Consider the following 12,623-nt stretch of genomic DNA (forward strand, 5'->3'; position numbering starts at 1 on the left):
TTGGTGGCATTAATAGTGTTTCTTTGTTATCAAAAAATATTTCTCTGGTAGCTTTTGCCAGGGGGAGACAGAATCTAAATGTCCTATGAAAAAGTGCAAGTCTATTAAGCTATGTCACCAAGTACACAGCCTCTTCCTAAAGGTTCATCCTCTCTGATTCTGTTGTTGTAACACAAAGAAATGAGGAAATTAAAAGAGATCAGAAATGTTTCAGCTGCAATAAGAATTCAACAACAGTTTGTATTCCCTGTTGTTACAGGCTGTTTCTGACTAGTGAAGAAAATACGCAACCGTTTTGAAATATAATAAACTTCATCACAAATAAACCATGATACATTTGTGTTTAGTTAAATGGCTTCAATGGTTTGTCATGTTTGTAAGGCAATTGCCATGCAAGTGTTCACTTACTGAAGCTTAGCATGTAGTGTACTGTAGACTGAGAACAGGGAAACAACCAGCATGATTTTACCTAGAAGAAAGCAATTTCTCTGAAGCTTTATAACTGACATCTCATTTTCCAGCCAAGAAATAGCTCAGCACGTACATGCTGATGCAACCCAACGTCTCCTACTGTATCTATTCAACTAAAGTGAAAAAGATACTTCCCAACAGTCAAGCCATTTCTTTAATCTGGAATATTTTTTTAAATTTTCACTTCCTCCACTTTAACTGCTATAGAAATATAAATGAAATGGGAAAAATTTATGTTTTAAAAAATGAATATTAAGTTTCACTGTATCTGTTTTTCACTCAGGGGCCTGCAATTTACTGTTGTTGTAACCTTGAAGAAAACAGTCAGGTCTTCTGGCATAAAATGATTAACTTTTTTCTGGATTTAAACACAACATCACACCACAAAACAAAAGATGCCTGCATCTGCTGTATCCAGTGTCCTGCCAGCAGCAGCAGCCAAACTCAACACAAATGATGACAAGGCCTTATACAGAAAGAACTGCAATGTTTGTTGCTGGGGTTGGTAACAACAGAACAGTAGCCCTTACTCGGTTTGCTGCTGCAGCTAACAGTTCCTTCTCCTTAAAATGCTGCAATGCTAAACTGTTCTACATCTTTGGTAATTACAAAGATAATTGTTACACATGTATCTAATGAGTGTCTTTGATGTCAGCTACTCATAAAGGGCTGCAATTCTTATGCCATCCTTCATTGTCCAAATCAGTCTAAGGCTCATCATAAACTCTACAATGTATTATGTCTACATGTCACCAAATTCACCATGATTTATGTATTTATTTGCCAATTCTGACCCTTCTGTGTTTTGACAAAAACAACATACTGTACACAACTTCTTGGTGGCAAACTACGGCTCCCACAAATATTCTGTTTCCAAAATGTTTGGAACACTGTAAATATTCCCTTTAAATGTAATAACATGTATAAAAAATACATTTCAAACCTCAACAAGATATCAGCAGGTACAGACGTATCACACTGACTCACTCAGGTAAATGTCATTGCAAAGTCTCTTCCAAGAATGTGACAACCACAGAGCTAACATTGTATATACAGTGATTTTATCACAAAGACTTATCAGTGAACGAAGTCAAAGAACTACAATAATACAAACACACTAAAGGAACACCTAACAGAATAAGTACATACATACATATAAATTTACTTAGACCAATCTAGGTTTTGGATGTTCAGAGATGAATCTGTATTTCTCACTGTCGTAGCACATATCATACTTCACATGGGAGGGACTGAGGCTTTTGGATGACACCTGAGTCAGCTGCCTGTGAAGAAAATGTCATCAAGTTTTAAAGGGAGCATGCTACACTTTGGCAAGTCTTTGGGAATTCGGAAGATGTGCGTGTGTTTTGCACACAGCTTCCTGAAAATGTTCCATTATAAAAAAAAAAAAAAATCCACTTTTTGGTGTACTTTTATCTTCATATTTTACATTTGAATATGTAGAAATGACAGAGTTTGGTGATTTGGACTCAGTGACTAATTAAGTTATTTACTGGTTCCAGTGGGGCAATTCAAGACCCTCCCATTGATGATGTAGCTGAGCTTTGAGGCGCTTGGGCAACTTGCAACACTTCAGCAGTGACAGGAGGAGCTGGAGATCAAACCACTGACCCCTGCGATTAGTGAGAAACTTGCTGTACAACCACAGCCCACAATGTTTTTATTTCATGATAAAGTCTTTTATTGTTTAACTGAAAATGATTCATGACTATTTTCTATTTGTTTCCCACAACACATGCACAGATGCATTGCTCTAACTCCTGCTTTGCCAAGTTTGCCTCATTCTTTCTTGGTGAAGGCCTGGGGGGGAGTGGCTTCAGGCATTGCACACATCCTCTTGATTATATCTGGAAGCCGCAAAGGCCGCATGCAGGTCATTAGTTTGCCATTAGTTTGAAATAACTTCAGTACAGCACTGCTCAGAGTTACTTCCAGTGGGCATTACTCAACTGCATATCAGTTCTGGCAATAAGAAGGAGAGGCTGCAGAATAATGAGTGGACCTGTATACACACAGTAAACACTGATATCCATGCGACATGTTACAGTGGGTCATAGCTTCCTTTATTGGACATCTTTTGTAGTCTTTTTGTTAAACATACATTTTATGAGAAGTCAAGTAGGGGGGCAGTGTAGCATGCATCACATTTTCATTGCAGGCATATATTAACAGTTAATGAATTAAGAAAACTATGTACAGCAAATAATAATATGAATTTTCAGTTTATAAAATTGCAAATGTGTGGATGTTGGCAGTGCCACATTGTACACCCAGTAAAATGTCTCTTGTCTTTAACACATCTTCTAATCAGTGGTAGTTATTAGGTTTAAGAGCGTATGTATCAATTGTAACACTGACTTGGTCGTTATATAATTTGCAGAAAGTTGTCATCAGTAAAAACATAATGTACACACAATGAATAGCAGTATGCAACTTGTATTTGTGTGGTCTACAGATGGCCCAGATGGCTCCTTACGTGACAAGCACAATGATTTTAGAGAACTATGTAACTGTCATTTTCTTTTCTCCATGAAACAGGTAATTGTTACAGACATTTCTTGTTTTACATTCAGCAATATGGAGAACAGAACTCCACAAACAATTCACATATAGAGCAGCTTTCAGCAAGAAACTCAGTTTTTGTTTTCAGTCAGTCTGCTCCACAACGCTAAAATTTATAGGTCGCAGTTTCCATTTGTGGTCTTTGTGTTTTCCTTAAAAAGGATGAGGTATTTGCCAGAAAAGATGCTTTTATTCATCACTCCTCCCTCTGTTGGAGCAGACAAGTGATGTTGCTGTTTAACAGTGCAAGATCTTAATGAACGCTTTTCGGAACTCAACATTAAACGTGGTGTATATGATGGGATTTACAGCACTATTCACGTAGCCCAGCCAAGTGAAAGCATTATACATCTCAGCGGGAACCTTGCATTTTGTGCAGTGGGTGTTCAAGATATGAGTAATGAAAAACGGCAGCCAGCATATGATGAATACACCTGAGGAGATACAAAAAAAAAAAGAAAAAAGAAAAGGAAATATTAGATAAAGACAGAATGATTATTGAGAAGAATAAATAATAGAGCCCCAAATATGGGTGGCAAATAAATCCTTTCTTTGCATCACTGCCTGACTTGTTGTCAATCTCTGTTTTAGGTTTTATAAAACTAAGAAAATAAGAGACAGAAATTAAAACAAATGCAGTCACAGCAGAGGACCCAAGAGGAACGGGAGCTTGTGCAGAAGGTTTTCCGACATGTACTCTGCTGAGTTAGATGTTGGTTAAATTAGAACATAAACAAATATTTGGTCTTGATGAGATTGAGCAGAGTCCCCTGCTAGTTAAATGTTGTTATTACTGCATGTTGCTTTGCATGTGCAAAGTGGATTAAAAAAAGTTATTTGGTTGGTCAAAACTGTATTTGTTTGAACTTTAACTTCATTGTAACAGACTATTTAATTATTTCTTTCTTAATAAGGAAATTTAAACAAAAATTTAATTAGAAAGCAAATCAACTTACCAAGGACAATAGCTAACATCTGAGTGGCCTTCTTCTCCTTCTGCTGGGAGATCTTCCTCTTGGTCAAAGTTTTTACAGAGGTTTGGGTCTTGCCATTAGGTAAGGCCTGAGTCTGGAAGACTTTGGCCACAGCAGGTGCTGGATCCCCCAGGGCCTCTTTGGAAGGATCTCCATTCTTTTCTGCTTTCTGTTGCTCCTCAGGGGGTGTAGGAGGTGTAGAGGTGGGGCTAGTGTTGGCCCTGCTGGGCATGAGTAGCTGATGGCTGGTGGCCGGAATGTCTCCAAGAGCAAACTGTTGATGCTGCTTCTCTTTATGGCTGCTGCCACTGTTGTTCAGCTCGTCCAGCTCCAGGTCTTCTCCATCATTGACTACATCTTTGATGAATATCTGAGCAAGGTGAGCATGAGCAGAGGAATACGTTGATTCAAATGGTCATTTTTCATTGGCTTGTTGAACAATGGGTGACATTAAAAAGAACAGGTAATAAATAGTTAATGAAATTTCATGCTTTCAGTCGGTCACTTGGGATTGTTGTGCCTCTCTGAGAAATGGAGAAACGCTACAAGGTGACATTTTACTAAATCTTTTATGGGTAAAACAAAAATGTTTCCAACGATTAGACATTTTAGGAAAGAGGATGTGTAAACCAAAAAATAAAAGAGAACACGCACCACTTTCTTCTTGTTGACGGGAAAGCTTCCATTAGATTTAACAATCATGGTGCACAACCGCACATCCTCTGGATGAGTGCACTTATCCTGAAATGAAAACAGCAGTGTCACGCAAAGAAAGGCTAATATGTCAAAACACAACTGATAAAAGGGCTTTCTAAGCACAGGTTTCAGTGTCTAATGGGTCAAATTAGAGCTCTGCTACAGAAAGGCTGTTTAGCAATAATATGATCCACAGCTTTAGTGTAGAACTGCAACCCCATTTCAACAGGAGTGTAAAAAGTGTGGAATAACATTACAAGAGCCTGCCAAGGATTAATAGTATAGGAGAAACTTTATTTAAATGGTGTTCTTTCACTCAATAATGATTTTGCAGATAGTCGATATACTGCCATATAATGAATTCACAGGTCATTAAATTATAGAGTAATCCAAACCACAGGGTAAAGCCATGCATGAACATAAGTAATGTGATGCGCTGGATGAAAACCATCACTCGGCTTCTGGCGCAAAGCTCATTTAGATCCACTATGTCAAAAAAAAATCAATAAGCACGAGCTAAAGGTCATTGGAGGGCCTTCATAATTAGTGGCCTGCGATTACTTTCAGCTCAGAAACATGGCAGCAAATGACCAAGATTAAAATTGCTCTCCTGGGTGGAACTGATTTTGGAGTATTCATTTACATCAAGTACATTCTATCATGTGCAATTTTAATGTCTTTAATGTCACTATAAAAAAAAGTTTGAGCACATTTGTGACTAGTCTCTGATATTCTTGTTATCAATAACTGACTGAACTATAGCATCATCTCCATGACAACGGTGATCTCACAGCTAGTAAAAGTCACTACTCCTTCCATTTTGTGATCAAATCTACTAGGTTAAAATGACATTACAGCCATGCGGTCTTATCTGCCTGGGCCATGTGATGCCATTTGACATCACAATATCAATATGTGATATCACTGTCATCTCACTGTAGCACAAGACCAAAGATTGTAAATAGGACGTACTTTGTTAAAGCAGTTTTAGGAGAGAACTGGACAGCTCTGGGCCCTTGTGCTGGAGCCTCTGAGCCAGCTAGGTTAGCTGCTTTGGCGTAGACGTTAGTGTCTTATTTGGTCTATGCCAAAGCGGCTACTCTTCAGTAACCTGCATGTGGTCATGAAGCTGATGCAGCCACTGAGGTCCCCACTAAAGCAGGTCCTCTTCAGCAGCCTGGAACAAGAGGGTTCAGTAGACTCAGACACTCCAGCACTGGGGCGCAGAGCTATCCAGTTCTCCCCCCTTTGGGAGGACGCTAATCAGACTTGCATCTCACAGAGCCAGCTGGAGCCTCCGCGTCAAACTGCTGAAGGGTGGCTGCTTTGGCTGGGACCTTAGCAGCTTCATCGGGTTACGCCAAAGCAGCCAACCTTCAGCAGCCTGGAGCAAAGGCTCCAGCCTCCAGTCCAGCTCTCTCCACTGTGGGAGAAATTTGATCACATGGTTCTATTGTGATGCCACATTACATTACCACATACTTGTCATGTTGTTATTTTACAGACGTGACATCGTGGTCTACAATTGAAACTGTTTATATTTAGAGTGCTGAGAAATTAGTCTTAAAACCTAAAACTCAGTAAGTGTTTTTGAACTTCTAGCACCTTCATCCTTAGTCTAGGGATTTTTCAGTTAAATACCTTAAATATGGTTTGTACACATGGTCAATCATCGGTAAATACGTGGATCACGCCATTATTGAATGTGTCTTAAAAATGCTTTTGCTAACAAGTGGCTAAATGAGGCTACAGTGGCTTTCAGAATCATTCATTGTTATAATGGCAAACACAGAGACTCATCTACTAATTAATCCATCTTTACAACCTATTTGTAGACAAGACATTAATTAAACTAGAAAAAGCATCTTCAAAAAGAAAATGCACTCTGAATGCTGTTTGAGCATTTTGAGTATATTTCCAAAGTATTTTCCAGCCAAAGCTGAGAAAAACTTTTTTTTACTGAAATAGCTGAAATGAAATATACTTATATAATTATATACAGTAATGATAATGATAGTCTCACAAAAGCTTTTACTTTTGGTGATTGTGTTTAAGCTTTGAAGATCCTAAAAGTATTGTGTTCATTTGTGAAGATGATCTTTCTGAACAATATGTGTGAGTATCATAAACGTCTGTTTGTCACAGAGCTTAATTTCTAAAATAATCCGAATGCCAATGAAAAAATGCAGTTGGCTTTTTATCGAGGGAACTAGGAAGATGCTAATGTCTGGGTTGGCCAAAATAAAATACATCATCCTTACGACACTCTGTTGCCTATATTTTCTAGTTGTATTCTAATTTTTTCTTTAGGTCAACTCTGGTGCAATGCATTGGATGGAAACACTTATGCTTAATATTCAACACAGTCCCTTTTAAATAAATTTTAATAAATAAGCAAATATATCGATGGTGAAATAAATATATGTTGTCATCACAGCACAGCTAAAACCACCAATATATTTTCACAGTACTATTCAAGGAGAAAATAACTTAAAATAGCCTAGTTGTAGCTGAGCTTTGCCTTTTTAATTCCACAATCTCACCTGGGTTTTCTCCTTTAAGGTACACTGTTATACAATATAACATTTCTCCATAAAAACATGGGTTAAGATAATTCTGTATTTCATTTTCCTGAGGACATGAACTAAGAGATTTGTATTTATTTAATGAGAAAACTGTCTAAAATGTTCAGGAAAGATAAAGAGCTTTGGTGTAGCAAAGGTGTGAACAATTCGCAGTTTTCACGCATGAGCTATCAAACCACCTTATTATTACAGCAGCTCACCTTCAGTGAAGTGGCCTGATCAGGTTCAGCAGCCTGACGGACACGCTGCTTTGGTTTTGTGTTTACACGTTTCCTGCGCTTCCTCAGGACCACATAAATTTGCACATAAACCAGCAGAGTGATGATGAAGGGAGCATAGAAGGACACAATGGAAGAGTAAACCACAAAGGCCGGATTGGCGATGACACAGAGAGACTCATCACGAGTAGCTGTGGAAATAAGCACAGAGTGAATACAAGCCGGAGACTGGATTTTTTATTCCATCCACAATCTCTCTTTTCCTTTGTGTTGTTTTCTTGTGTCTTTGGAAAAAAAAACGTCTACAGTAAAATGAGGAAATTAGTTTGGTTCAAAGCGTGTAGATAGTGGGTAGCTTTGCTCAGAAGGTGGAGATTGTCCACCGATTGCACAATCAGCAGTTCAATTCCAAGCTCCTCTAGTCCACATGGTGAAGTGTCCTTGAAACGTTAGTTGTTGTTGTGTGTGTGTTTGTGTCCTGTACCTCCCTTGTAAGTTGCTTCGGATATAAGCCTTGTAAGTGTAGGAATCACGGCAGAAGGGGCTGAGATTTAATTCTCTTGAAAATGTAAAGTAAAATGTAATTTACTTTCTTCTCTCCTACCCCAGCATCCCATTTTTATTCTTACCCTTCTTTTGCCCTTACAGCATAATCACAAGCCTGCTACACAGCTTCTATCCGGTTCCAAATGTAGCGATAATGTCACCTAAAGTTTAGTCTGTCTGCACTCACAAATCCAAATATCTCAGTCCCGGCAGAATTAGCAATACATCAAGGCATTTAGAGGATGAGCAGTGGCAGCAGAGCTTCAAAATGACAGGATGCGAGCCACAGGAACTGGGCTGTAACAAGTCTGCGCCATCCAAAAAGCCCTTAATCGGAACCCACTTTAACTGTAATCCTTCATTTAAGCCCCTGTTCTTTGGAATTAGCAACCTAAGGGCCTAAGGTTTGCTAAAGGTTGTTACTTGGCAGGAGAAAGTAATCGTTGCCTTCACCTCTCTCTTAACTGCAGATGGGCACTGACATTTTACTTTAGTGCAGCATTAATGCAAATTTACTCATACGTCAGGGAGTATATGTTTTCACATGTACTATACACAGCTTATGACAGGGTGCAGTGGATGCACTATGAATATGTAACAGTGCAGCATCACTTGTGTTCCACCAACGTAATAACACAGCATGAAAAAGGCATTAGAGCTGGTATTTATTGTGCACACTTACCTGTGTTATTCAGGCCAAACAACAGGGGACATGATATGGCAAAAGACAGCACCCACACCACGGAGATCATCACTGTGACTCGTCTCTTCGAGCTGTATCGAGTGTTGTACAGCATTGGCATTGCAACTGCTGTGTAACTGAACGGGACAAAGAAAAATTAGATGCTTTAGTTAGTATGAAAACAGCACACAAGTGTGACAAATTCAACTTCTTTTTTTTTCACTGAGCTTGAATAAATTCACTTTTCCAGTTTGCTTTCTTTATTTATGGAAGATAGTGTATAAACAGGAGCAGAAACAGGAAAGGAGAAAATTAGTTTTATTGTGAGTAAAGAAAATGTTTTAACCACCTGCACATGTATCACAGTTTTGTGACTGACCTCTGCACAGGTGATCTATGCTGTTCTTATGGCAATTTGGTAAATATAAATATAAAAATAGAAATAATTGAATTAAATTAAAATGGGACAGCATAAGATCAAATATTAAAAAGTATTTATTGCCTCAAGGTTGCAGTACCCATTGAAGCTTTCTAGCAAATATCACCTCAGTCATTAGCTGTCAGTTACAACATTTCAGTTCCAAAATTAACAACTACTAATATTTTTGCAAGTTCAAACTAAATTAACTTTACACTGGTATGTACTGCCTCCATGAAACAGTCATATACTGCACTCCAGTGTCAGATCATAACAAACTCTGTTCCCTCTCAGCTGTTAACACGCTGTCAGCAGTATGAATTAAATCATTCAGGCCTTAAACAGTGTCAGTGCTGGGCTCAAACATTGTTGCACTGTTAGGTTCCTTCTAACTACTCTTGTAGTGTTGTTTTTGAAGGTTTTTTCTGTGACATTGCTTTAAAAAAACCCACTCTACCTGCTCGGCACCAAACCCAGAGAGGCACCAGTATGTACATTTCCCAGGTGGTCAACACAACGGTGAATGAAAGCTAGTTTGCTCTGTGTTGTAACTGCTGGATAAATAAATAAGCACCTGTTTGCTAACTAATGTGCTATGTGAAACGGCAACAAAATACCAATTTTTTTGACAAGTTGTTTATCCATGAAATCCACATGAGGAAAGGCAGCATCTTCACTTTAGATAAAAACAACAACTGTTACAAATACTGCTATGTACATGATTTTATAAAGGATTTTTCTTTCACCCCATGTAGATTAACCACAGTTGCCACATACAGCAGCAGAAACTATCTGCAGATTGTAATTAAAAGGGAGTTAGTATGGATTTGTAATCCATATTATATATTGATACATTGAAGAATTTATCTATATTTAATTTGTATTGAATGATTCGTTTAACCTCCTGCATATGCATCGTAGCTTTTGGCTCCAATGTTTGTCTATGCTGTTTATTTGGTATTATGGTAAATATAAAATATATATAGTATTATTATAATATGATTTCAAAGAAACTTTAACCAATGTTTTTTAGTTTGAATATATCAAACTGAATTTATCACATGTCCCATAATCAGGTCATTTGTATGGTCATAAAATTGAGATATTGTGTCTTTTTTAAAATCTTCTGTGTCTTTAAAATTTTTAATGCACATTATGAGTCACTGAAACCATGCAGTTAAAAAAAAGTGTAGTCCATCTGTCTTTTGACGAAGCTGGAGTTCTGTTAAAATCATATTTGGCATGTGAATATATTTACAGTAAATCACCTCCTACACAAAAGTAGCCTTGTTTTAGTCTTCTCCTCATAAAGAGGAAGTGAAAAGGTGATTTAACTTTTTGATTGGCCATTGTTGGAGGGCATTCACACTCTAACCAGTGATCTTCTTATTCTTTTAACAATAGAAAATCTATCTTCCCTTTTTTCCACCCTGTGGTCATGAGATCCCCTAAGTTGTCAACCCACATATGTGCCTTTGCCCTATTTTAATTTGCATACAGATTCTCTCTCTCTCTCTCTCTCTCTCTCTCTCTCTCTCACACACACACACACACACACACACACACACACACACACACCAGAGCCTGTAATGATATCACCGCGCAATTTGCTCCATATTGGTGAATAAAAAGTGAGCAGAAAAACAAGAAACAATCCTTTGATGTATAAATTATGATACAGCCTGGAGATGCTGAATTGATAAAAGGAAACAAATTTGTCATTGACTCTTAAGTGAACTTTTAGAAAATCTGCGTCATTTATGTGCACCATGAAAACTACTCAGGCCTCGGAAAGCAGTTCATGATACTATCACATTCCTCCTGTTGGTGATCAGTATTGACACACAAGACATATGAATAATATCGAAATTTAAATGAGGATTCTATTCCCTGCATGCTTGTGACATTTATTTCAAATATACACAAACAATGATCCACCATGAGAAGCCTAAGACTAACACAATTTTCTCCATAGACGAGAGACATTTGTATATGCATTCTGTCACATTAAGGTGACATTGTTATGTGTATCCATGTATCTGCGTATCTGTGTTTGCCCAATGGTGGATAATTATGTTGCATATGGAGTAAAGATGAAAATCACGTAAAATACAACATGAGAGAAAAGTGTCCTTGGCATTTTTCCGACATAATCAATGTATCTCCCTTTAAATACATAGAGTACTCTGTGAACATTACATGAATACTCCCTACAGTTTTAATATTGAAAGCATATGCTCTTTAAACTAGCAACTTTCTACTATAGCTCTTCTTTCAGCTGTGATCTACTTTAATATAGACACTGTAATTAATCACTGAGTCATCATGCCACTTACATAACTGAATTTATTTTTGGACAAGGCATTAATTAAATCCTGGAGGATGAAGGCTTGTGACAAGACATAAGGTTCTGTGATGCACTGGTGTTTTAAACTGCGATTTCTTAGTGCGTTTATTAAAAAAAAGGCTGTAATAATTAAAAACTATTACCAACAAATGACTTTGTGTATGTGCAAGGGGTCACTCGTAGTAATGAAACCTCTAGGATTTACTGACTAATTCTGCAGTGCACCTCAGCTCTGATACCAGTATCTTTAAGCACAGTCGTCAGGTTTTAAAACCCACAACACTATGGTTTGTGTTCACTCTTCTCTTATCGTGTGGATTTCAGATTGGCAGCCAGATATTTTGGTATTTTATTGCCCTATTTGACTTCACCTACACAACACAAGGTCACAGACAATACAAACGAGCGACAGGGGACAAAAACTCAAACCTTGTACTTTAAAACATAAAATGATGTGTGATGAGTTAAAAAGAAAGAGAATGTTTTTTTGTCTCATAATCCCCCAGAAAAACCACAGTCTGTAGCAATAAGTAGCACCTTCTTCAATATATATCCTTTCTCTGCAATCCTTAGTTGATTATGAGATAATGCATAAAGTATTTCACATGTCAGACTGACAAGCAGAACTTGGAGAAAGCATCGGAGAAAGCAGAAACTCCAATGACGGAGGCAGAAGGTGTGAAACGAACAGCAAAACCAGGAAACCGAGATGATGGGCAGCCAGGACTGTGGACCAGGAGGAGCCAACAATAATGTTACTGCTCTTGGACAGTGGACTAGCCAGTATGAGTAAAAGACGCTTCACTGATTTTGAACTTGCTTCTTTTGGTTCCAGTTTGGGTAGAACATGTACATAAATACCATTAAACTTAACTTTGAATTCCCTATACCAAATATTAAATAATGCCTCCAGATGACATCACTTGGAGTAACCTTTACTTCAGATTATATTATATATCACACTACAGAGTTTGTAATCACAGTGAACCTGCTCTCCCAGATGACATCATCTGAACTCCTAATAAAGAAAAACTACTCCGGGTGATGTCATCTGGAGTAATTTTTCAGCTAGAGTAAAAAAGTGAAATATTTTAATATAGGGA

At 37.8% G+C, this 12,623-nt stretch overlaps 1 protein-coding gene across 1 annotated transcript in view; it reads right to left on the reverse strand.

Moving 5' to 3' along the window:
• Positions 1 to 2,533: 2,533 nt before the first annotated feature.
• drd2a (dopamine receptor D2a) overlaps positions 2,534 to 12,623 on the reverse strand; it is a 44,407-nt gene continuing 34,317 nt past the window's right edge. Inside the window, exons 4-8 of the mRNA XM_067508580.1 lie at positions 8,756 to 8,892; positions 7,510 to 7,718; positions 4,683 to 4,769; positions 4,011 to 4,398; positions 2,534 to 3,488 (exon numbers count right to left, since the gene is read on the reverse strand). Coding sequence (XP_067364681.1) covers positions 3,292 to 3,488; positions 4,011 to 4,398; positions 4,683 to 4,769; positions 7,510 to 7,718; positions 8,756 to 8,892 — 1,018 coding nt within the window. The 3' untranslated portion in view covers positions 2,534 to 3,291. The remainder of the gene's footprint in view (positions 3,489 to 4,010; positions 4,399 to 4,682; positions 4,770 to 7,509; positions 7,719 to 8,755; positions 8,893 to 12,623) is intronic.

Source organism: Channa argus, chromosome 6 (genome assembly GCF_033026475.1).
Source record: "Channa argus isolate prfri chromosome 6, Channa argus male v1.0, whole genome shotgun sequence".
Taxonomy (NCBI): Eukaryota; Metazoa; Chordata; class Actinopteri; order Anabantiformes; family Channidae; genus Channa; species Channa argus.